This window comes from Arvicola amphibius, chromosome 13, assembly GCF_903992535.2.
Source record: "Arvicola amphibius chromosome 13, mArvAmp1.2, whole genome shotgun sequence".
In the NCBI taxonomy this organism is placed as follows: Eukaryota; Metazoa; Chordata; class Mammalia; order Rodentia; family Cricetidae; genus Arvicola; species Arvicola amphibius.
Window position 1 is genome coordinate 37971933 of NC_052059.1, and position 25089 is coordinate 37997021.

Consider the following 25089-nt stretch of genomic DNA (forward strand, 5'->3'; position numbering starts at 1 on the left):
GTCTCAAAATACTTTCCTTCTTTATCTGGCTACATATATTATCCGAAATCTAACCAAGAGGAATGCCACCTCCCCTTCCCATGAATCTCCTTCAGCAAGCAGCCTTTTTATAGCCAAGATCTTGTTATCCTCTTCCCTAATTCTTCTTGAGCCAACAGAGTCAAGCATCTACCGTGCCACCTTCAGAGCACCTCCACATGGTATCTGTCCTCCATGTTTCCACATTCAAAGTACCAATTCAATCTTCTTTTATTTGACCTATTGACAACATGATGCCCCCTCTGAAACACAATACATTGTCTCTTTTTGCTGGTTATTTTCATCTTCCTCACTTCTAATAGTGTCCTGGTGTTTGGTCTTCACCTACCTCTTTTCCGTTCCTCCAAATACAGTATGCCACTCAGTTTAATATTTTAAGATCCAGCTAGAGGCTGAGTTTTCTTAAATCCACATCTTCAACCTGAATATCTTTTTTTGAGCTATAAATTCAGACCAGACTGTCTACTTCATATCTCCCCTTGAAATTTAAATAGGCATTCAATTTTTAAAATAAACTCTTGGTCTCTTTGCATCCTCAAGCATCATTACTAAATCTGTTCCTTCATAGTTTTCTGTATCTCCATAAACTATAAGATCAATGTTGTTCAGAACTCAAAACACAGGTTATTATTACAGAAGCCTCCAGAAAGATGTAGAGCTCAGGACAATTTAACTAGACTTGCCAAAGATAAAGAGAGGTCATTGTTTGTGTTCATTGCTCCTTTGGGAAATCCTTAGAGATATCACAAGGAGGATGTCCAAGGCCATTGCTTTACTCGTCTCTCACAAGGGACAAGGTTGAAGCTTGATTCATTATTCCTTTAGATGCTGTAACACTTTCTGTAAAACTTACTGGCCACCTTTAAGCAATCCTGGAATCCAATCTTCCCTTACCACCTCCTAACACTATGCTAGCAGGGAATCCTTCTAAAACATGACCCTATTTTTTCAGCCTGTCCCCTTGCTTTGCTTCCTCCTCCCCTCTTTCTCTTTCCATGTGTGCCTACAGGTGTAGGCAGCGGTAGGTAGATGTTGAGTGAGTATCTTTCCCAATAACTTTCTACATCTTTTTAGTTTTGAAATAGACTTTCTTGCTGAACCTGAAACTCACTGGTTTGGCTAGACTGACTGGTCAGCACACCCCAGGGACCTTCCTGTCTCTGCTTTACTATTGTGATATTACAGACATGCACTACTGTGCCTGACTTTTTTGTGTGGGCTTGGTGGGAACTGACTTATTAGGTATTTATTTATGCAAACACTTTGCTGACACATGTCTCCAGTCCTATTCTGCTTAATAGCAGTTATTACCACTGTTTCTCTTACATTTGTTCCTTTTCTATATCCTTCAACCAATAGGAGTTTCAAAAGGGCAGAGACCTCGAAATGCCTGGCACATACATAGTAGCATGCTCAGACCCATAATCTATCTCAACTTCACTTCACCACGTTTTGATAGGATAGTGCTCTTGTGACAGTTCTGATCACGCCTATATTATAGTTAGTCTTTTAAGTCAGTTCTAATTCAGATACCATCTTCGTTAAAATAGCTTGTGTTATCTGTCTAGGCATATATGATTCTCTCTTTTTTTACTATACTTGTTTCTCTACATACTATGTTAGACAACATTTTAGGTTCTGCAGTGAGATGGAGCTCATTTTGAACACAGTAGTATGACTTACTTACTTGCTAGGCAAATAATTCACCAAATTCCTGACTATTCAAAAAAAATTATTCTTATAATTTTCAACATTTTATTCTATTTTCCCCTTAGGCTATACACCATAGAGGCAAATAGCATTCTGCTCTTTTTGCACTCCCTCAAATATCTGATGACATGACATCAATAATGAAGAACATTGGGTTCATATGATAAGAAAATAACTGATATTTCTCAATCTTTATTTCTGAGTCATGAATCAACATCAGTTGAAGAACTTATATAACATTCAATTATATCAACTATTCTTGAAAAAAAATTAGAGAAAATTATGTTGAGTTTTGTTTTGTGTGTGTGTGTGTGTGTGTGTGTGTGTGTGTGTATACATGTGTGTGTTTGGTTAAGTTTGGTTTTGTTTTGTTTTCTTGATCTCTATTATAGAACCTAAAAAAAAGGGAGGGGGAAAAAAAGAAAGAAAAGAAAAGAAAACAATCTACTGCCATCTACTGATAATTAGAATTACATAAATCTATACTCATTTATTCTCTTTTTAAAATATATATATTAAAATTCCATCTAAAAGAAATCCATAAATCAAATCATTGAAAGATTTACTATAGTGGAGGCTGGGAAGATGGCTAAACACTTGGCCTAGATTGATCATGAGACAGAGGGACAGATTTCCACTATCATTCCTGTCCTCCACTATGACCCCTGAGCCTTACAGCAAACTGCTTACAGCTATCCCTCTTCCCACACTGCCTTCACTCCTTGGGGACTCCACCTTTGGTGCACAAGACAAAGACTTCAAAATAGCAATTGTGAACATATTTAAGGACCTTAAAGAGGATATGAATAAATTCCTTATAGAAGACCATGAAAACACAAAGAAACAGTTCAATGAAATATATTCAATGAAAGGATATTAAAAGCTGCAAGGGAAACAGACCAAGTCACATATGAAAACAGGCCCATTAGAATAACTCCTGATTTCTCAGTGAAGACTCTGAAAGTCAAAAAGACCTGGACAAGATGTTCTACAAATTCTAAGAAACTACAGATGTAATCTCAGACTACTATACCCAACAAAACTATCAATCATAATCAACAGAGAAAGAAAAACTACACCCAAGAACACAAGAATCAAACAATCACAGAACAATAAGTCAAAAAAGCAGAAAACCCCTACATCATAACAACAAAACAACAGGAATCAATAACCACAGTTCATGGTTAACTCCCAATATTAATAGTAAAAATTCCCCAATGAAAATACACAGACTAACAGATTGGATTGGAGAACAGGATCTATGTTTCTGATGTATTCAAGAAATACCTCACCACCAAAGACAAATATTGCCTTAAGGTAAAAGAATGGAATAAGGTATTCCAGTGGAATGGACGAAGAAACAGACAGGTGTAACCATTTTAATATCTGACAAAATAGACCCCAAACCAAAACTGATGAAAAGAGATAAGGAAGGACACTATATACTCATCAAAGGGAAAATACACGAGGAGGACATTGTAATTCTTAACATTTATGCACCAAACCCAAATGCGGAGAAGTTCATAAAAGAAACACCACTACAGCTAAAATCACATATTCATCCTAACACAATGATAGTGGGTGATTTCAAAACCCCACTATCACCAATAAACAGGTTATCCAGACGAAAACTGAACAGAAAAATATGCTGGAGCTAAATAACACCATAAATCAAATGAACCTAGCAGACATTTATAGAACATTTCAGCTAAACACAAAAGAATATACTTTCTTCTTAGTAACTCATACAACTTTCTCCAAAATTAATCACATACTTGGATATACAAAGCAAGTATCAACAAATACAATAAAATTGAAATAACATCCTGTATACTATCCAATCAAAATGGATTAAATCTGGGTCAGGATGTGTAGCCCTGGTTGTTATCAACAATTTTTAGCAATCTCCAAACTCTCTTACGATAAGACAAAGTGGAAATAAGCTCACATTCTTGGACCTCCACAAAGAAGACACCAGAAAATGAAAATATCTCTCATGCTTATAAATTGGCATGACTAATGTTGTGAAATGGCCCATTGACCACAATTCCCATCTAAATCCTAACACAATTCTTCACGTTAATTTAAAAAAATATAGCTTCATATGGATGCAAAAACCCAGAATAGCTAAAACAATCCTGGATAATACTGCATCATCATACCATATTTCAAGTTGTACTAAAGAGCTATAGGAATAAAACCAGCAAGTTATTGGCACACACACACAAAAGTGTTGATCAATGGGATAGAGCTGGAGACCCTAAATGTAAATACACATATCTATGGACACCCGACAAAGAATCCGTAAATACAAACTAGGGGAAAGATAGCATCTTTAATAAATGGTGCTGGTCAAACTGTATGGTTGCATGTAAAATAATCCTAACAGATCCATATTTATCACCCTGAACAAAACTCAACTCCAAATTGATCAAGGACCTCAACGTAAGACCAGACACCCTGAGTATCTGATGGGTGAGAAGGTGGAGAATCATTTAGAGCTCATTAACACGGGAAAGGCTGTCTTAACAAGACACCAGCAGTGCAGGCAGCAAGAACCGTTAAGAAGAAGAACCTCACGGAGCTGAAAAGCTTCTGTGTGCCAAAGGACACCATCACTCTGATAAAGCTTACAGAATGGAAAAAGACTTTTATTAACCACACATCTGAAAGTGGACCAATATTTAAAATACATTTAAAAATATACATCAAGAAAACAAGTAACCCAATTAAAAATGGGGTACAGAACTAATCAGAGACTTCTCAAAAAATGAGATACAAAGGGCTGAGAAACACTTAAACAAATGTTCAACATCCTTAGCCCTCAGGAAAATATAAATTAAAACTACTTTGAGATTTCATCTTACACCAGTAAGAATGGTCAAGCTCAGTAAATCTAATGACAGCTCATGCTGGGAGGATATGGGGAAAAGGGAACACTTATTCGTTGCTAGTGGGAATGCAAACTTGTACAGCCACTATGGAAATCAATGTGACAGTTCCTCAGGAGGCTGGCAGTTAATCTGCCTCAATATCCAGCTACACCACTCTTGGGCATATACCCATAGGAATCTACATCCTACTACACAAATGCCTTGCTCATCCATGTTCATTTATGGCTGTATTCATAATAGCTAGAAATTATAAACAGTCTAGATGCCCATCAAATAATGAATGGGTAATAAAAATGTGGTACATTTACACATGGGATATTAGTAAGTTATTAAAAGGTCATAATACAAAACAAAATAGGAATTTTGCAGGTAAATGGATAGAACAAAACCCAAACCATCTTGACTAAGGTCAAGATGACTAAAGGCAGCACCCCTGTCCCCCCAAAATACTATTTTTATGTTTTCTCTTATATGTGGATGTTAGCTTTTAAGTTTTCAATATGAGTTCTATAATTAGTATAACCATAGAGGTTAGCTACTGACTGGGCAGAGTTAGGGGGACTAGGGGGAGGGGGAGGCCATCCCAATGAAGGGAGAAAATTTTATTATTAAGGAAAGATGTGGCAGGGGTCGGCAAAATAGAAGGATTAAATGGGGAGTGGTGTGGAAAAGATGAGTAATGGAGAGACTGTGGGGAGGGACAACTAATGCTAAAGGAAACATGCATGCCACTGAAGAAGGTTCCTAAAATATAGACAGATATGAAAGAAATTTGGAGTCTTCAAATAATGGGGGACATCTTATTTCACCAAGTGAAACACCTATTGCCATCAATTGTTGAGACACTAACCAGAAGGACTCCATTAAAATCCCGAACATCTCAAGCTATTGCCTATGCCATTAGTTGGTCTCCACAAGCTTATGGTAAAATCCTATCACTGAAAACAAAACTTAATCGCCTCAGTGAACATAGAGAAGTCAGGCTGGTGTGTAAATAGAGGCTTCACCTGTACTAACTAGTACTAGTGCATGGTACTAAAAGGTACTCTGCATACTACCAGAGAAGAAGAGTAATAATCAACCCAGTTACAAACCATGTGACCTACAATGGTTTCCTGCCTGTGAACTATGCTGGTGTAATAATGATAGAAATGTATCTGTAATGTAATCTCTGATTGGATTTAAGGCCCACTCTGAGGTGGAATTTATACACGAAACAGCTAGGGTGGTCATGGATCGAGGGACCAACTACTATTGTTCCGCTAAAGGAACATAGCAATCAAATGATTCCGCTATACCAGCAGATGGCACCTTGCTTAGCTATCATCAGAGAAGCTGCTTCTTGCAGTAAATGGGAACTAAGAGAGCCCCACAACTGGACATTGTGGAGTGAGAAATATTGGCGCCCACTTTCCTAACCAGATGTCTCAATCAAAGAGTGCTCAGTGCTCAGAGACCTATGATGAAGAGGACACAGAAAGATAGTAAGAGCCAGGGCAAAGGGATGACACCAAAGAAACAAGGTCTTTCAGACACAACAGGACCGAGGCCTATATAGACTCACTATATAGACTCACTATGACAGCATGCACAAGGCCAGCACAGCTTCGAGCCAGCTGGGGTTCCAGCACTGACAGGGGGAAGTTCACATGGTATTCCACATCAAACCAAGAACTATCTTCAGTTGGTACCTGTTTGCAAAGGAAAAGCTAGTCTCCAATGGAGTTTCACTGGGCACGTAAGCCACACTGCAGGATAGGTCCCATGCCTAGTAGTAGATGTCAACACCAAACAAACTCAATGCTATTTTTTGTGGACTTTGATCTCATATAGCTTTGTTTGGAATTTTTTTTCTCTCACTGTCTTTTGCATGTATGCTTTGGTTTTCAATTTTCTGTTTCTATGGGTTGTATATATGTTTCTTGAGGTTTTGTTTGTTCAGTTTTTTGTATCTTTTAAGAGAGAAAGAAGGGATATGGAGCTGGGTGGAGAGGGAGGATCTGGGAGGACTTAGGAGGAGAGAGAAGCATGTTCAGAATATAGCATATGAGAACAGATGAAAGGACAGAACCCTCAAATGACGCGAGACCATGGCAACCCTTCAGTTTACTCTTTGGCTTCTATAACAGATAGAGAACGAATTTTTGTTAAGTCGTCCAGTTTGTGGTAATTCATTTTGGCAGCCCCAGCAAACTTAACAGGGGCTATTAACAAGGAAATTTGCATTGGCTACAAGGCCTAGTCTGTAAAGATCCATAAACTTTAATTCGCAAGACTTAGAAACAAATGCCTAGGCCAGTGAGTGAGACAGCTGGGGGTAAAGAGGCTTTCAGGCAACCCGATAGCCAGCGTCCAATCCCTGAGGTTCACACAGCGGAGGAAGAGAATTGATTCAAACTATTATCTGACCTCCACATGCGTGAGTCGCTCTCTCTCTCTCTCTCTCTCTCTCTCTCTCTCTCTCTCTCACACACACACACACACACACACACACACACACATACACACACATACACACTCACAAAATAAATAAAGGTCATACTAAAATTTAAAAATTGGTCACAGCTTTTAAAATTTCTACTCATCTTATAAAATTTATGATATAGTATATAATATAGATGGACTTCCCAAGGGTTTTCCTGAATCATCAAGGCCGCAAAATGCTATTTCTATGATACAGTCAAATAATTAAAATAAAGGGTGGGGTGCTCTCAGCCTATCTACACTTGGCTTCTAATCAACTCACTCTTCTACTCCCTTTGTAAATGCTAGGTGGTTAACTCCTGTAACGTGCCCGATGCTCATGGTTAGGAAACTCCTCCCAGGTGAGTCGGTCTGCCAGCTGAACCACACAACCATACCATAAATCATGTTTGTTCTCAAACCTGTTCGTGCCAGCTATACTTGATACTGTGCTTTCATAGCTGAATTCAATATTATGCAAACCAATTATATAGTATAGAAATAAAGTTTGTGTTTCTCTGAAGTCTATGTCTAATAATTTCAAAAGATGCAGTAATGGGTGTGAGATAACTATAAAAGAATAAGTTTGTGTTCAGATTGCTCCAAGAGTGCCTTTAAATTATTTTCCTCTTAAAGAAACAGAATAGTCGGGAATCCTTCATATTTAGGGGTAGCTTTATGCTTTGTGCAAGAGACGCAAGGCAGAAAAATAAGTTGCGTATGTGCAAAAGGACTCTAGACTTTCTCAGTTGAGTGACAGATGAGAATTCAGCCAGACTAAAATACATTTACAATAGTGTGCTACACTCGCCCACAATTTTCTGGCTTAGCTTTGCTTTCTTTGGGAGAGCTTTATGCAGGTATAACCTACATACCCTAACTTCCATTCTTACAGAGCGTACAGTTCAGTGTTTAACCAGCCTTGTCAATGGACTGGCTACGGGTTCAGCCTATACCTAGGAGAAGGCGTCCCATATATGCCAATCCTAAGGAAACTATTCCATGTAGTGAGACAACCAGGCCTCCAGGAAGGTTATGGTTAAGCTTGAAAGGTATTGAGCAACCGGGAGCAGTCAAGCTCACAAAGGAATGTTCAAAGTACAACAAACAGCAAAAGTAAAGAATGCAGTCGTAGGGCTTGTGAAGGAACAACCTTTACTTGAATGACTTGGGAATTAGGCAGCTCTTCTTCTTTTTTTTTTTTCAGAATGAATTATGCATCTGAATCATCTTCAAGATGAAAACAAAAACGCAGAACACAGCATGCCCAGGCCTGACTCCTATAGACTCTGATTCAATAAGCAACTGGGGTGCGGGCTACCTGCATGAATATGAATATATATATATATATATATATATATATATATATATATATATATATATGTTCTTCTTGTTCCAATGGATTGAGGAGCTCTGGAGTGGTATGAGGCTGGTGTTGGAGGGCTGAGAAACGGGGTTCAGACAGACCAGATGGAGAAGGAAAGGGCATGCAAATAGTCTCTAACAACTTCCCTAACAACTTCACTATTTTCAAAAGTTCTGTTTGTGACTGTGTGAAAGAATCCGAACTCTCAGCACTGTGCATGAGAACGGGGAAAATGCTCCGTATCTGCTTTGTAAATAATTTTTTAGATTTCATTTTGCTTGACATGAAACAAGTTCAGGCCAAGGCATGTATGTCTGACCTGATGTGTATCATCTACCACTCGGGCTTCCTAAATGTCCAGTGAATACAGATCTGAGCCCACCCCCCGCTCAAGTGGTCACATATACTGGAGTGGGTCCTATGTGAGCTGGTTACCTCGATCTCTAGTCAAGTCGAGGTTGGTGCACACTTGCAAGACTCTTCTCAACTCCCAGAGACCCTAGAGTCTTCTCATTCAGGAACGACATCATCAGCATTCACAGACAGGTTCACCAAGGAAGACAAAGTACCCTCTCCTTCTTCCATAACCCAGGCCACAGAAAATAAGCTTTTTCTTACATCCTTATCTATGTTGAAAGTTGGCTATAATTCCATTTACAACGGTTCTTGACTTCCATATCGTGGTTTTAAAATAAATGACATTAAAACCTTGGAGGATAAGGGATACTTGATTTTGATCTTATTATTACTTGAATTAAATGCATTCTGTCCTATTAGGGGCGTATATTTTTTTAAGGCGCCTAAAGAAGAGGGGGCAGTCAAGGATGTTGATCCCCAAACGAAAACACAGAATAAGCAGAAAGGGAGGGGGAATGAGAATCGACTCACTTGTTTCTGGAAACTAAAAAACTAAACAAAAAAAGTAAAAAGTTCCCGACCAGAGTCTCCGGGTCCCCTTACTCGAGCCTGGGATTGGAGGACGCCAAGAGCTAACGTGACAGGCTGACCACGCTGCTGGGTCAGCAGCTGCTCCTGCAGTCCCCGGAGGCCCGGGAGGAAGGACGCTCCTTCCGTTCTGCTCGCCTCCCGGAACGCGCCCGCCCGCGGCCCTGCTCGCCCCGCCGCCTCGGCGCCCCCGCCTCAGGCGGCCTCCCCCAGGCTCTCGGCGGACGACGGGGCCGGCGACCGCTGACCCGGAACTGCTGGGCGGCGGCGCGGGAATCCCCCGCCAGGGGCTCCTGCAGGCGACTCCCGGGCGCCGCCCCGCGGCCGTGGCGGGAACAGCCGGTGAGCACGGCCGCTGAGGCCGCCCGGAGGCCGGGACGGGACGAACGCGGTGGGGCGGGAGGGGGAGGGACAGAGGGCGGGCGACTCCGGCGACTGCGGCGACTCTGAGTCCGTTCGCCCAAACTGAGGCTCACACCCCAGCCCGCGACCGCCGACGGGGAGAGCGGGAAGGGACACCGCGGTGAGTGTGCCAGACGGTCCGGACGCAGGGCGGACCCCCGCGGGGACGGGACAGGCGCTGTGTGTTGTCCCCCAGGTCGCCCTGCGCAGCTGGCAGGAAGAATGAATGACAGCGGCTGTGCCCTGGGGCGCGGGGGTCAGGGTGAGCCTGGGTGGTCTCGGGAGTGAGGGATCAGCAGTGGTAGGGATCGCCAGGAATTCAGGGGTAAGGGGTCACCAGAGGGCCGCTCCGACGGGACTTAGGAGGACTGGAAGGACAATGGGACAAAGAATCAGCAAGTGGGCTGGAATAGCCCCTGATCCAAACTGCAGTGGCTTTCACGATCATCCCAAGTATGGAGTGCTGTGTAAATGTTGGGGAAAGCCTATCCTATCGCTCAGCTTCGATCTTAAAAAAATGAGATTTGTGGTGGTGGCGCACACCTTTAATCCCAGCAACTTTGGGAAGCAGAAGCAGGTGGCTGTCTGTGAGTTCGAGGCCAGCCTGGTCTACAGAGAGAGTTCCAGGACAGCCAGAGGTACACCGAGAAACCCTTTCTCGAAAAACAACAAAACAAAACGAGGGGTGTGGAAGAGGAAGAGAGACAGAGACAGAGACAGAGAGACAGAGAGAGACAGAGAGACAGGGGTGTGGAAGAGGAAGAGAGACAGAGACAGAGAGACACAGAGAGACAGAGAGACAGAGAGAGAGAGATTTGCTGATGCTGCTCAACTTAACATGCTAAAGGTGAGGCCTCATTATTTTATATGAGATATGATCTAATCTGATAAACAGGCTGGAAATAATGGTATAGTAGCAGATAGATTGGCATCCTATAATTTAAAAGCAGGACTTGCTCTCCTTTCCTACCTGGGCTCTGGGTTTATTTGGGTTGCTTTTTGTATTAACACAATTACTTCCCTTCTGCCCCCCCACAGATTGCTGTTGTGTCCCTATGAAGACTGGCACAGTTGATTGCTGCCTGTGACCATTTCACCTTTATGGCTGATTTGACACAGAAGTCTTCTTTGAAGGAAAGTTCATGGTTGAAGGATGGCAGAAGCCGTTGTGATTGATCTCTTCGGTTTAAAATTGAACTCACAAAAAATCTGCCATCAGACATTACTGAAGACATTGAATGGTATCCACCACCACCATGCCCCCAAGGCCAAGTTCCTTTGCATAATATGTGGCAGTAACGTCACCAAAGAAAGGGACGGTGAAAACATTCTTCCTGACATGGAAACAGGAAATGGATTTCCACTTCTCACGAGAGATTTTGAGACTGTTAGCAATTCCAGTATGGCGGCCTCTCTGTATACAATTAAACAAAAAATTGATGAAAAAAATCTGAGCCACATTAAGGTGATTGTACCCGAGCACAGGAAAACGTTTGTGAAGGCTTTTCTCGATCAGCTCTTCACTGAAGTCTATGATTTTGAGTTTGAAGATTTACAGGGAGCTTGGGGAGAGAGCCTGTTGAAACCATCCACCGAAATAAACGTACCCACAGCTCATCAACTAGAGGAAATCCAAAGTGAAATAGAAACGTACTTGAGAAGCCTGCCGACCCTGAAAGGGGACTTAACTATTATCACATCTCCTTTGATCCCAGGTAACCTAAACTCCCTTTGTCACTTGTGAAAACCCAGACTTTCTTCGGACATGTCTCACTTCCTTTTTTCCTTTTTCTGTTGACTCTTGTGAATTGCACATCTTTTGCAACATGGGGTTTTTACGACCTTGTGGGTCAGTGGCATCAAGAGATGGCTTCAGCTGGGCGGCGGTGGCGCACGCCTTTAATCCCAGCACTCGGGAGGCAGAGGCAGGCGGATCTCTGTGAGTTCGAGACCAGCCTGGTCTACAAGAGCTAGTTCCAGGACAGGCTCCAAAGCTACAGAGAAACCCTGTCTCGAAAACCCCCCCCCAAAAAAAAAAAAAAAAAAAGAGATGGCTTCATCAGAGCCACCTCAAACAAGCAAATTGGTTAATGTCAATTCATCTTTAAAGCCAATCTTCCAATCCTCCTTAAAAAAGAAAAAGTAAAACAAAGCAAGGGTTTTTTTTTGTTGTTTTTTTTTTTTTTGGTTTTTTGTTTGTTTGTTTGTCCTGGAAGATCTTGTATGTAGGCATGCTATACCTCAACCCTTCAACCCTTTGGGCATTTGGGCAGAGGGTGAAGTTTCAAAAAAAAAAAAAATCATTCTTTCTTGGATAGGTAGTTTTTCTCGTGAGCAGCTGCATGGGGTGACAGCTGTGTACCAGTGCATGGGGGCACAAAGTGCTGCCAGAACTAGAAAGCACAGAAACAATTGCAGACTGGAGTGATCCGGGAGGGTCTGGCGGAGACACTGTCTTCTGTGTGTTTCCTTGTCTCTGTAGGACACCTTTACATTCTTTCCCACTTTTCGTCAGCAGATACCTTCCTCCATGGATTTACTACAAGGACAGGTGGCATATCCTACATCCCAACCCTTAGCTCTCTCAACCTTTTCAGCAGCTGCAAACGGAGAGATCCCAAAGCAGTCGTTCAAGAAAATCTTCGTAGGCTGGCGGATGCTGCAGGATTTAATGCAGAGAAATTTTATCGAATAAAGGTAAGCTTTTGTTATATATTTTGGTTTTCCAAAATATTGGCATTCTCACTGTCAATAGCTATATAGCCGTTAAGCAGTGTAGTTTTTGCTTCTGGCACTTCATCTAACAGGTTCGGATAATGCTGTAATTGTTTTTCTCTGACTTATATGTTATAGCCTAGAGATCAGATATTCATCTGTGTTTGTGCTCTCGTTCATGCATATATGGATGGATCTCATCTAGAATGCCTCAGTTCTAGATGTAATGTTGCTTTTGAGTGAGTATCCAACCACTACTGCCCTAGCAATACAGAAGAAAGTCCCCGAATGATAGGGAAAATGTCTGGGTCATTACTTTTTGCATGAAGACCCAGCAGAACTAGGGTCTAAGTGAGGAGAAAAATCTGCTCAAGGATTCTTGGTTTACTTGAGTCTAAGAAAAGGGGGGGAAATCACTGATTTGGTACTTTCACTTTCTGGTAAGAAAGTGAAACTTGCCTTTTGTGAGAACTACTCAAAATAAAGACTTACTCATCTGGGAGGTGGGGTGGATTTGCATGACTTCCGAGTCAACTTTCCTAAGAGCAACAACTGCAGAGATGTTATAGTTGGTATTTTATTATGTATAGAAGTGGATAATCTATACCTTATAATAATAGCATGCTATACTAATAGCATGATTACCTAATGTGGTACACATATCAGTGCTTTTAGAAAAGCCCACATCTAAGAAGTTTTGTTTTCAAAACGTTTTTGCCTTGTGTTCTGTGCTAGACCGATCACGCCAATGAAGTGTGGGTCATGGGGAAGAAGGAACCTGAGTCCTATGACGGGATAGTCACAAACCAGCGAGGAGTGACAATCACAGCTCTTGGTGCCGACTGCATTACTATAGTCTTTGCAGACCCTGTGAAAAAGGCATGTGGGGTTGCTCACTCTGGTAGGTGTGTTTAATAAATCATTTAAGAGTTTGTTCGTTTGCAGTACAAGGTATTTTGTAATTTTTTCCCTGATGGGCATAGAAAGCTGTTAATTGTATTGCTTTGTGATCGGATGAGGCCTGTGTACTCTTACCACCGAAACTTGAACTTTTTTAATGTGCATAATAATCACCATCTTTGTAATAACCAACTTGAACTTTTTTAATGTGCATAATAATCACCGTCTTTGTAATAACCAAAGGACAACCCTTCGTACTTTTCAAAACACTGTAGGGTATGGCTGCCTGTGGCTGAGAATCCTTGGAGTCTGAGTGCCCGAAAATGGGAATGTTAGGCATGCTGGAGACCGCACTTCACAGCATAAAAAGCAGGAGAAAAGGCAGTAAGCTTTAAAACAAAAGAAACAAGACTTGCTTGCCTGGGCCCAGGAGTGAAAAGGCACATTTAGTTTAGTTAGTTTTGTTAACTGTATTACACTGTGACTGTCAGCTAAGGAGAATTAAAACAAAGGCTATATTTTGTCAAACTTACAGAATTTCTTTTCTGAAAAAAAAGAAAAATAATATTTATTCTATGTTTATTATCCTATGTAAAAATGAGACACAATCTTTTGAGTGTTATCCTACTTATAGATATATGACTCTTTTGCTTTTTAGACAATACAGAATCAAGGGTCACCATTTGCTTTTGACATAGCTAAAGTAACAGAATTGGATGAGAGGTCAAGTTCACTATATGACCTTGTCAAAAGTAGCTTAAAATTTGCACCTACACTCAAAGGGAATAGAATTTCTTAGGTTTGAAACACTTATTCTGAAAATATCCAAGATTTACTCAAAATGAAGCTATACATGTGAACTTAAAATCTCTGCTAAATTAGCCATGAACTAGAATGCAGTTGAATACATTATATACTCGCCGGTATCAGCTAGTCTAAACTCCATCTGAGGGACTAATTTAATAAAACTGTCTTCAAATAGCTATGTCTATGTGAATATGTTTCTGATGGTGAGAAGATAAAGGAAAGTTTCTGAGGAAGAAAGGGTATCCTTGTGTGTGTAGAAAAGTCTTGACAGTAATCAAAATATCTGTACTAAGTTGTTTTCTTCTGAAAATTACTGCCTACATTTCCAAAGGTATTTCAGAATCATGATGTTAAAAATTCAATATGTTTTTCTTAAAGTCTTTTCTACCAAAAAGCTTCTCCTCTCTTTTTATCATTTTATCATCTGGTCTTTTTGCTTGTTTGTTTGGGTTTTTTTGGTGGGGGGACTTAAGACAGGTTTCTCTGTATTTCTTTGGCTGTTCTGGAACTTTCTCTGTAGACCAGGTTGGCCTCAAACTCACAGAGATCTGCCTGGCTCTGCCTCCCTAGTGCTGGGATTAAAAGCCTGCTAGGCCCTCCTGGTCCGCTTTCTACAATTGCGTATTCAATGACTTACCAATGGACACCGAACCTATTATTTAAATATTTATTACTTCTACCATCTCTTCCTTTTAGCTGAAAAGAAGAAATGATCTCTTTACCCAAGTGTTTAGTTTTAGAAGGACAGGTGTATGGAGCAGTGAGAAAAGAGAGTAGGGAGACTCCTTATTGTCCACCTAAGTCAACTGAATGAAGGAAAAAAATGTAATTCTCTTAGGTTTTATTTTAGGAAACCAAATGGAAGCAGGAATAAAGAAAGTGGCTTAGTCTTAGAACTCATCATGAAATCCAAAGAAAATAAAGAGCTAGTAGAAAAATCTGTGAGGAGACTGTCAGCTGCAAAGTGTGAAAACTGGAGAGATGGGCAAGACTCCACAGCGTTACTAAGAGACGCTAAAGAAACAGGAGATAATTAGAAGTCCCATGTTCATAAAGCGGAGACAATATTATTAAGATGTAAACATTACCCCGAATCATCTACAGATTAACAAATCCCTAATTGCATTTTTTTTTTTACAGGAAAAAAGATCCATCCTAAATTACATATGTAACCTCAAGGGGCTCTGGATAGTCACAACAATCTTGTAAAAGATCAAATTTGGGCATTTCACAGTTTCTAGTTCTAGAACACATTTCAAAGCTATAGTATCAAAAACAATTAACACTAGTATTAAAAATAATAGATAAACCAACAAAATAGAATAGAGAGCCTACAAGTGACAGATAAGCCCTGAACTACAGTTAAGAGCTTTTTACCAAAAATGCCAAACTGGTTATTGAGAGAGGAAAGAATGATATCTTCAACCAGTGGAGCTGGAAAAGACAGACACCCAGAAGCAAAAGAATGATTCTGGCCCTTACCATAACAATAGTAAAAGATAAGAGCATAATTGATCGGTGACCTAAATTTTAAGAGACAAAATTATAAAACTCTTAGGAAAAAGAGAACCAGAAGTGTAAGTATGCATGCCTTTGGATGAGGCAGTATAGTTTTTAGATAGCCAAGCAGGGAAGAAAGAAAATTTAAGACAGGTAAATTGAACCTCATTAAAATTTAAAATGCTTATGCAGGAAAGCAATAGTCAATGAAGTGGAAAGGAAGCCCACACAATGGCACGATTATTTGCAAGCCATTATGTCTAGTAAGGGGTTAATTACTAAAACAACACCTGCAATCCTAGCGTCAAAACAGCTGGGTTGAAGAATGGGTAAAGGGACTGGGGATGTAATTGCACTGGCAGAGGGCTTACATGGCATAAATGACATTTTCTGTTCAATAGCATCATACAAACCAGGTATATGGTGGCACACATCTATAATCTCAGCACTCAGGAGGTAGGGGTAGGAGGATTGGATATTAAGGAATGGGATTTTTCCCTAAAAATGTTTGCAAATAACTAAGGAACATAAGAAAAGCTAATCAACATCACTCATAATTAAAGAAATGTAAGTCAAACCCATAATCTCAACATGCATCCGTCAGAGTGACTACTACTTAAGACATAAAACAAGTCTCAAGGAATGATGAGTATGAAAGATGTAAAAATTCCCTAACAGAAATGGTCTTCTGCATGTGGTGGCACTTGATGCCAGCACTTAGGAGGCAGAGGCAGGCAGATCTCTGAGTCTGAGGCCAGCCTGGTCTACATAGTAGATTCCTGACTCCGGACCTAGGTCCAGAAGAACTCACATCTACAGGTCTATCATCCTGATCCATAAGATCCGTGAGGTAGAGACATCCCAAGTCTTCAGTGACCAGATAGAAAGTAGGAAAACGCGATGTGGTACGGTACAATGACACAATACTGCCTTTAAACGGCCATAGATTCTGATACGTGCTGCACGATTATACATGCTGCAACATGGATGGACCTGATAGACATTGATTCAGTCAGCCAGTCACAGACACATCCAGTATGATACTCCTCACGTAACGTACAAAGAGTAATTAAAATTCATAAACAAAAATTTATAGGAATAGAGAAATGAGAAGTTATTATTTGAGAATATAGTTTCAAACGTGCAAGATGAGGGAATTATGGGAATTGAACGCTGCCAATGTTAATACTGAGTTGGACACATTAAGTGGCTTACCTGTTATGTATGTTCAGTGTTTCATTCCCCTGGTAGTAGAAAAGAGAGGGGAGAAAGATGGAAAGGACATTGTTCCTAGGCAGACTAAACATCAATACCAGTTTGCAAAAGAGACTCCCTCTAATTGCCGGTTCTGTCGTGTTCTTTGTACCGAGCACCTAGAGTTAATGATGGTACTGTATTGGAGCCGTTACTTTGGGATTCGTCTATAATATACACTTTGAATACACAAACCATAGCTGTTTGTTTTTCCACTGAGACATCAAAGCAGTTGGGAATCCACATTTTTAACTTCTCCTGTCTTCTTTTTTTCCCATTACCAGGCTGGAAAGGTACTTTGCTGGGCGTAGCTATGGCTACCGTGAACGCTATGAGCGCAGAGTATGGCTGTAACCCGGAAGACATTGTTGTTGTTCTGGGGCCTTCAGTAGGCCCCTGCTGCTTCACCCTTCCCAGAGAACAGGCAATCTCATTTCACGATCTTCATCCCTCGTGTGTGCGACAGTTCGACTCACTGAATCCCTATGTTGACATCCGAAAAGCCACCAGGTGTGTGTGATTTCAATGCGGTGTTGGAAGCCTGGTTATTGCTTATTGTTTCTGAGATGAAAATTACTTTAGAGAACAGTAAATAACTCCCCACAACAATCCAGGTAGCAAATATTTGAGGCGCTTAACATGCACAAATATGGAAAAACCCATTTTAAATAAGGCGTCTATTCTCACTCAGTTTGTATCACAGATGATTTCATGACTGTTATAGTTTATCTATTTCGAAGTAAATTGCAAATTGATCTCTACAGAAAACTGCTTAAACCTTGTATAAAATAGCTGATATGTACTTTACTTCACAGCTATTGCTTAGGTCAGTTTTCCTAAGAAATAGAAACTATAAGAAAGTTGATATTTTGAAAGTATTCTTATTGTCTAATTAATTAGAAATCATTTCTTGCAAAACATTAGGTAATATCAGTATGTAGCAACTTGTGTTTGTGGTCCTGTGCATTTTGAATATATCTGTGCTTTCTAATCTCTGTTGGAAATTGTCATTTCTATGAAAGGAAACTGATATCTGATTTGAATTGTGTTTCTATTCCAGTCAGCAAAGCCAGACCCAGACCCCGCCTCATTTAACACATGAGTAGAAAGGATTCGGTCAATCCTAATTGATTCTTAAATGTGGTTTGTGAAATGATTGTCACTAATTTTATTCCTATTTTACATCAGAGCATTTATGAAGAAAGTTTTCTGTGAGGAGTCTAGTATGTGGGGAGGGGGAGATGTGAAGATCAGATGATTAAAAGTAGACCCTATCTGAACCAAAGGAGTTTTGTACACAAGTGCTCTTCCTCCCAAACAAGCATCTGACCCCCAGAGCTAGCACACGTCTGCAGGGCAGTGTGGATCACCGCAGAGCTCAAATTTGAGCTTTACTGGTAAAATCTACCATTTCCTGACTAGCTTGCGGCAGAGTAAACAGCAGCTTCCATCACGCCGAGGTCTTTCCTGGAACGGGTCCACCCAAGTAAACAGGTCCTCTCCACGTCGCTCTCACCCTCAGTGACATAAACTCTTCTTTCTCTTGAAATATCTTTGTTCTAAGGATTCTTCTAGAACGGGGAGGAATTCTTCCACAGCATATTCATGACCAGAAGGGAGATCTTGACCTCTGCACATCCTGCCATCCTGATAAGTTTTTCTCCCATGTTCGAGATGGGCTTAACTTCGGTACACAGATTGGCTTCATATCCATTAGAGAATGAGGTACACACCCTCCTCTGCGCCGCCTCTCTCTTCAGTCCTCTTTCCATGTCCCCTACCCACTCCGTCCCCCTCTCCTCCTCCCTCCAGCCTTCCCCTGCCTTCATTGAAAAAGTAATTAAATTTAATAATATTCCTTGTTCCCTATAAAGATAATCAAGTTTTGATTTTTAAGTGGCAAAATGGTATAGAAAAGTTTTGGGAACACATTCTATGACGAAGACTGTTCGTTTCTGGATGGAGCCGAAAAAAAAAACAATCCTGAGTGAGGTATCCCAGACTCAGAAAGACAAATATGGTATGAATTCGCTTATGTGTGTGTATTTGCTATGAAGGCAATGATAAACAACCAAGTTACCATCCAGAGTACTACAGAGAGTAGGTCTAGAGTAAGGGACTAGAGAGCACAGATAGATCGTGTTAGGGAAATGGAAGCAGAGTATTTAACTATGGATAGTATTTAACTATCCAGTGGCAAAGGAGAGGAGAGGGATTGGGAAGGATACAGGAAGAAACAGCTAAAATTAGGGGGCATTTAGGAGTAGTATGGAAACCTAATACAGTAGAAACTTAATAAAATATGTGCATAGATGAAGGCAATCTAATAGTGGAGTAGTCCCGGCTGGCTGTCTTTCGTCACCAAATGAAGCTTCCAGTACTGGGATTTTGTTACATCTAACTTGCTGGCCTAAGGGGCCCTACAGGAATCTCCAAACGACACAGACTCTTGACTAATAAGTTGCTCTCTCCACACTGACAGCCAGGCCCCATTTTTGAAGACAACATAGACACAACTCATTAAAAATGGAGATGTCGAGTCAATGCCTATATAGAGCCTTCACCCCTCTATTCCAGCATCTTTGGTACAGGAACATACTCTCCATGTTCTAAAAGAGAAACAGAAACACCAAGACAGCCTTAAACCCTTTATTTGCAACAGGATACTGCCTACAAGCTATGCTAGTGCAGTCAATGGCGGCACCAAGCTTGTGGGAGTAATCAATCTGTGACTGATTTGACCTAAGGCACACTCCGTGAGATGGCACTGGGTGACCAAGAACCTGATACGATATAGCCAAAGGACCTGTAGTAAAACCAAAAAATACTGGTCTATAAAAGAAAGAAAATGTAGTGATAAAATGATGGATCCTAATGACATCCGACTCTACTCACACATTAGTGCCTTGTTCAACTATTATCAGAGACACTCCCTTCTGTAGCAGATGGGAACGAATATAAAGACACACAGCCAGGTATTCCACAGAGAATGAGAGACCTCGGAATAGTCAGCTCTAAATTGGATGCCTCTATCAAAACCCTCCCTAACCTCAGGGAACCCCCGAGAAAAAGAGCATAAGAACCAGAGGGGATGGAGGACACTAAGAAAACAAGACCCTCTAAATCATAAAGCTTGTATGAACCTAAGAGACTGAAGCGGCGTGCACAGCCTGCGTGGGTCTGTACGGGTATTACGGCTTCTAGCTTAGTGTTTTGTATGGGATTCCTCGGCATATAAACAAGTGAGTCTGTTCCTCTCGTGCCTTACCTTGAGCTCATTTCCTTCTGTTGGTCTGTTCTTGTCTGACTTTGATGTGATTGTTTTTGTTTCATCTTATTATATTTTATTTTGTTATATTAAAAATGAATGAATGAATAAGTGAATGAATGAATGAAAGCCTAGCCCCTGGGGTAAAGGTTAACAACTGAACTGTCACTCATACCTGTTAGAATTGGGAGAATCAGTTGTCTCCAACGGAGTGACACTGGGTATATCAACCATTCACTCCAGGACAGGCCTCGTGTTCAGGAGTAGTTAACCAACATATAATTGGAATCCAGTTTTTGGTGTGTGTGATTTTATTCGGTTACAATTGGTTAGGGTTTTATGTTTGTTTGTTTGTTTTTCTGGCTGTAGTCTTACTTTGTTTTCTTGGTTTTTTTTGTTGGGGAGGTTTCTTGTTTTATTTAGTTTTTGTTTCTTTTATGAGAAATGTAGTGATGAGGTGAGCAGGCCTGTTTTTCGTTCCGCCCGGCTTCTGGCCGCCTGGCTAGCTTATGCCCCGAAATAACAACACACAAATTGTATTCTTTTAAACACTGCCATGCCCATTAGTTCCAGCCTCTTATTATCTAATTCTCACATCTTGATTAACCCATTTCTAATAATCTATGTAGCACCACGAAGTGGTGTCTTACCAGGAAAGATTCAGCATGTCTGACCTGGTGGCTGGCTTCATGGCGACAGTCTCACTGAGAAGAGGCATAACAACTGCCCGAGGCATCTGCCTCACTCCCAGCATCCTGTTCTGTCTACTCCACCCACCTAAGGACTGGCCTATCAAATGGGCCAAGGCAGTTTCTTTATTAACCAATGAGAGTCCTCCATCAGAGAAAGAACTTTGATTTGGGTGTATAGGAAGGGAAAGAGTTATCTGAAGGGACTTGGGGGAGGGGAAGAATATGATCAAAGTATATTTTAAATTGTTTTAAATAATGAAAATATAAAAATTTACATAAAGATTTTAAATTATAGAATAAAAATCCACAAATGTATAAACTAACTTTACAACTGCCATATATGATAAAGTTGGAATTTTTCTTTAAAAGGATAGATAGTAAAACTTTTTGAAATTATATTTTTGTACTGTGTGTGTGCGTGCATGTGTGTGCGTGCTTTGCACATGCACTTCACACACACAAGTGCCCGTGCTGTGGTTCATGTATGGAGGCAGAGGACAACTTTCAGTAGTCTCTTCTCATCTCCTGCCATAGGCTTCCAGAGATCGAACTGAGGTTATTCAGGTTAATGGCAAGAGCCCTTACCCACTGAGTCATTTGTATATTTTTTACTCTTTACAACGACTTTAGTTTTTTTTTTGTCTTTTTTTTTTTTATTTCTAGTACTTGCTCCTTTTATTTTATTTTTTTTCTTCATGGTTTATTTTTTTTATATTTAAAAATTTCCATCTCCTTCCCTCCTCCTCCCCCTTCCCTCTCCTCCTCCTCCCCCTTCCCTCCCCTCCTTCTCCCCCTTCCCTCCCCTCCCCTCCCCCCCATACCTCCCCTCCCTCTCTCTCAAGGCCAAGGAGCCATCAGGGTTCCCCACTCTATGCTAAGACCAAGGTCCTCCCAACTCCCCCCAGGTCCATGAAGGTGATCGACCAAGCTGAGAAGGCTCCCACAGAGCCCGTCCATGAAGAACAATCAGAGCCCAGAGCCATTGTCCTTTGCTCTTTGCTTCTCAGTCAGCCCCCGCTGTTGGCCACACTCAGAGAGACGGGTTTGGTCGCATGATCCATCAGTCCCATTCCAACTGGAGTTGGTGATCTCCCATTAGTTCTGTCCCACCGTTTCCATGAGTGAACGCACCCCTCTCGTTCCTGACTTTCTCCCTCATGTTCTCGCTCCTTCTGCTCCTCATCGGGACCTTGGGAGCTCAGTCCAGTGCTCCAATGTGGGGCTCAGTCACCTTCCCCATCTGTCGCCAGCTGGAGGTTCCCTCACGGTCCTGACTTTTTTTTGGTTTTTTTTGAGACAGGGTTTCCCTGTAGTTTCTAGAGCCTGTCCTGGAACTAGCTCTTGTAGACCAGGCTGGCCTCGAACTCAGAGATCCACCTGCCTCTGCCTCCCGAGTGCTGGGATTAAAGGCGTGCGCCACCACCGCCCGGCTCACGACTTTAGTTTTTAATGTACTTTAGGATTCCTACCTCGATGTTCTAAGAACATTAGTAAGGAGTTCGTGTTTTATTTCTGCGTGTTTTACAGGCTCCTGACTGGAATTTCGCATCACTGTTTCCTGCAGCCTTCCACACTACTTGCAAAAGAAAAGTTTAGCTTTTTGATTTATATAAAACCAAGAGGGTTACAAAGGATAATTCATCTTTAGGGTATATTTTCACTGTGACCCACGACCAGATGATCTTAGTTTAATTCTTATGATAACTGATGAAAGAATCAATGTGATGTTATCCCTCAAGTTAGTTCTGTGTATTTATCTACAAATCAATACCAGGTCTGTTCAGTTCAGTATTCATTGGATGCCAACTTTTTTATAGCGCTGGGGCTTAACACAGTGAATCAAAATAAAGACAACTTTTCCATTTGAGTCAAATGCAGCAGGAGAGATAAACACTTCCTTTTAAATATATATACTTGTAATTGCCTTACACAAGAGAAGGTTTCATTATGGCATTTTCAAGCATCATGGCTTTGCTAATCCTCCCCTTTCCCTTTCTCTTCCCTCTGAGCACCGTTCCACTCCCAGTAGCCCCTCCTTTCATGTCTAATGTGTTCTATCACCCCCTTCCTTGCTCAACCCTCTTTTCTTGTATGTTCTCTTTCTAGGTTCAATACCTATATCCACCTTTACACCCAACATAATACATATATGTATATGCATGCATAAACATTAGTGGTTAGGATTCATATATGAGAGAGAATATGCAATGTTTGTTATTCTGAGTCTGGATTATTTTGTTCAATATAATAATTCCAGATCTGTAGGGAAACGTGAATAAAGTAGTCCCACATCAGCTCAGACTTGAGAATAATAAAGGGTTCTTTATTTAGGGGGACAGATTCACAGATCACAGTCCTCTGCACGAGCCGGAAACAGGAACCGAATCCAGTGGCCAAAAGAGAGCAAGACAGCAAGTGTGGTTTTTGGTTCCCAAGGCCACGCCCAACCTGGTCCAGCATCTCGAAGGCCATTGGCTGAAGGAGTTTCCCCAGCACATATCCATCAATTTTTCTACAGATTTGATAATTTCATTATAGTTAAATAAAATATTGTTTTACTGTATTTTTGTTACCCATTCATTTCTTGATGAAAATCTAGGCTAATTTCAATTCCTTGCTGTTGTGGCTAGGATAGCAACGAATGTACATGTTTAAGTATCTTTATGGCAGGATATAGAGTCTTGGGGATATGCGTAGAAGTAGACTAGTTGGGTCATAAGTCTATTCTGTTTTATTTTATTTATAAAATATATCCTTTTGAGAATTTAATTCATGTATACGGTGAAATATAACCATCCTTAATTTTCCTCTCCAACTCTTTCTCAACTTTCTCCAACATGTCCCCCTCTCAGTTCCATGTTCTCAATTTTGGTGATATTTCATTTGTATTTTAACAAATGAAACTTGCCTGAAGTTCAGAGAGCAAAATAGCTGCACTGATCAGTCTTACAGACTAGGCAGTGGTGGCACACACCTTTAATCCCAGTAGCCACACTAGTTTGCTATAGAAACCTGGCAGTAGTGGTGCACGCCTTTAATCCCAGCCCTAGAGAGGAATATAAAATGGGAGGAGACAGCTCTCAGGCTCAGTCTCACTCTCAGATTCCAGGAGGCAGCATCGCCATTTTGGACTGAGGTAGAGGTAAGAGCCAGTGGCTGGCTGTTTTGTTTTTCTGACCTTCAGGTTGAGGCCCAATTTTTTTCTCTGGATTTTTATTAATTGTGCTGCACTCACTATTGATTTTCTGAAACCTCCAGGCTGATTTATTTCATGGCTGTTCCAGTTCACACTCCTACTGACAATGAAAAAGGCTCAGCTTTCCCTACGTCTTCATCAGCATCCGTTGGCATTTTTCTTTGGGTATTTTATTTACTTATTTTTACGTGTATGGGTATTTTGTCTGCACGTATGTCTGTGCACCACATGTGTGTGCAGTGACCAGAGAGGCCAGAGAAGATGTCAGCTCCCCTGAGACTGGAGTTACAGATGGCTTTGCACTGCCATGTGGGTGTTGGGAATCAAGCACAGACGTCTGGAGGAGTGGCCAGTGTTCTAAGCCACTGAGTCATCTCTCCAGCTTTGTCTTTTTTTTCTCTTGGTAGCCGCCGTTCTGACTACTCTTAGGTAGACTCCTAAAGTAGTTTTAATTTTGATGTCTATGATGGCTAAAACTGTTGACTGCATTTTCAGTATAGGTCTGGACATTTGTGGTTCTTACGAGAACCATCTGTTCATTTCCTGAACTCGTTTATCGTTGGGCAGTTTTATTGTTCAGTTTTGAAGGGTTTTATATGTTCTAGGTACTAAGCTCTGGTTTGAAGTGTAGCTGGCAAACATTCTGCACTACTCTGTAAGCTGTTTGCATGCCTTCTGATAGTTCCCTTTGCTGTGTAAAATCTTTTTTCTTTTATGTAATCTGTTGAATTATCTCGGATCAAGAAATACCAGGCTAACTACAAGATAGACCAATTATATTGGTCTTTTTTTTTTTTTTTTTTTTTGGTTTTTCGAGACAGGGTTTCTCTGTGGCTTTGGAGCCTGTCCTGGAACTAGCTCTTGTAGACCAGGCTGGTCTCGAATTCACAGAGATCCGCCTGCCTCTGCCTCCCGAGTGCTGTATATTGGTCTTATTA

At 41.0% G+C, this 25089-nt stretch overlaps 2 protein-coding genes across 13 annotated transcripts in view; one reads left to right on the top strand and one right to left on the bottom strand.

The window, feature by feature from the left end:
• Positions 1-9695, bottom strand: part of Ccdc122 (coiled-coil domain containing 122) — a 37248-nt gene extending 27553 nt beyond the window's left edge. For 2 of the 6 annotated variants that reach the window (XM_038310165.1, XM_038310160.1), the window contains exon 1: positions 9361-9691. The gene's annotated coding sequence lies outside the window, so the exon portion shown is untranslated. The other 4 variants (XM_038310164.1, XM_038310161.1, XM_038310163.1 and 1 more) reach the window with 4 other exon arrangements.
• On the top strand, positions 9608-23518 carry Lacc1 (laccase domain containing 1). Of its 7 annotated transcripts, none has more exons than XM_038310155.2 (7): positions 9608-9759; positions 10858-11534; positions 12335-12516; positions 13270-13435; positions 17280-17505; positions 18560-18720; positions 23287-23518. In XM_038310155.2, exons 2-6 carry the CDS (start codon positions 10973-10975, stop codon positions 18717-18719), a joined length of 1296 nt encoding a protein of 431 aa, XP_038166083.1. In that variant the 5' UTR covers positions 9608-9759; positions 10858-10972; the 3' UTR covers position 18720; positions 23287-23518. The 7 variants fall into 7 exon arrangements, with proteins under 7 accessions (XP_038166083.1, XP_038166080.1, XP_038166086.1 ...); XM_038310152.1 differs by lacking the exon at positions 9608-9759 and adding an exon at positions 9830-9940; XM_038310158.1 differs by lacking the exon at positions 9608-9759 and adding an exon at positions 9830-9940 and having other exon boundaries at positions 12338-12516.
• Positions 23519-25089: the final 1571 nt, after the last annotated feature.

Bases quoted from the DNA above. Each gene is read 5' to 3' on its own strand.
- Lacc1 (XM_038310155.2), top strand. From the start codon at position 10,973: ATGGCAGAAGCCGTTGTGATTGATCTCTTCGGTTTAAAATTGAACTCA. The intron at 11,535-12,334 runs GTAACCTAAACT...ACTTTTCGTCAG, and splicing joins CACATCTCCTTTGATCCCAG to CAGATACCTTCCTCCATGGA. The intron at 12,517-13,269 runs GTAAGCTTTTGT...GTTCTGTGCTAG, and splicing joins AGAAATTTTATCGAATAAAG to ACCGATCACGCCAATGAAGT.